Raw genomic sequence first — 671 nt, 5'->3', positions numbered from 1 at the left:
CAAAGGCCACAGCAGCAAAGCGATAGCAGTGACAGCGAATCTGACAGCAGCAGCAGCAGCAGCAGCAGGCGTGGGGCGGCGCAGCAGTACCAGCTGCTTAAGGCGTTGCTTCTCGGCTGCCGCGACATGCGACCTCGTGCTGCTGTTGCTGCTGCTGCTGCTGCTGCAGGTGGTGAAAACAGCGCTTGTGCTCCTGCATGTGCGCAGCATGCTGCTGCTGATTCAGCAGCAGCAGCAGCAACAACAGCAGCAACAACCGCAGCAGCAGTTTACGTAATAGCACTGTGGCGGTGGGGGCCTCCCAAAGCTTTAGAGTGTCTCTTTAAAGAGCTGCCAGTCCCCCCGCTGCAGCTGCTGCGCCAACTGCTGCAGCAGCAGCAGCAGCAGGAGCAGCAGCACGGAGCAGCAGCAGCAGCAGCAGAAGAGGAGGCTGAGGCAGCCCTCAGCAAGTTTAGCCGGGCGCTCACTCAGCTAGCCAACTGCAGACTGGCGCAGCACCTAGCTAGCAGCAGCAGCAGCAATAGCAGCAGCAGTAGCAGCAGCAGCAGCAGCTGCAGCATTGAGACGTGCAGTGCTGCTGCTGTGAGCAAAGAGCTGCTGGGAGTCTGTCCGCTTCCGCCTTTGCTGCTGCAGTGCCTCTGCCCCAGCTGCCAGCGCAACAATAGCAGCAG

At 60.8% G+C, this 671-nt stretch overlaps 1 protein-coding gene across 1 annotated transcript in view; it reads left to right on the top strand.

Annotated features, from left to right (window-relative positions):
* ETH_00040540 (uncharacterized protein) overlaps nt 1-671 on the top strand; it is a gene marked incomplete at both ends in the record, with an annotated part of 3,152 nt that overhangs the window by 1,467 nt on the left and 1,014 nt on the right. The window contains one exon of the mRNA XM_013375947.1: nt 208-603. Within this exon, the coding sequence (XP_013231401.1) occupies nt 208-603 (396 nt within the window). The remainder of the gene's footprint in view (nt 1-207; nt 604-671) is intronic.

The sequence above is a fragment of the Eimeria tenella genome, genomic scaffold (assembly GCF_000499545.2).
Source record: "Eimeria tenella Houghton genomic scaffold, Eth_scaff3014, whole genome shotgun sequence".
Classification (NCBI taxonomy): domain Eukaryota; phylum Apicomplexa; class Conoidasida; order Eucoccidiorida; family Eimeriidae; genus Eimeria; species Eimeria tenella.
Note: the sequence above shows the minus strand (reverse complement) of the source record. Positions and strands in the feature narration are given on the sequence as shown.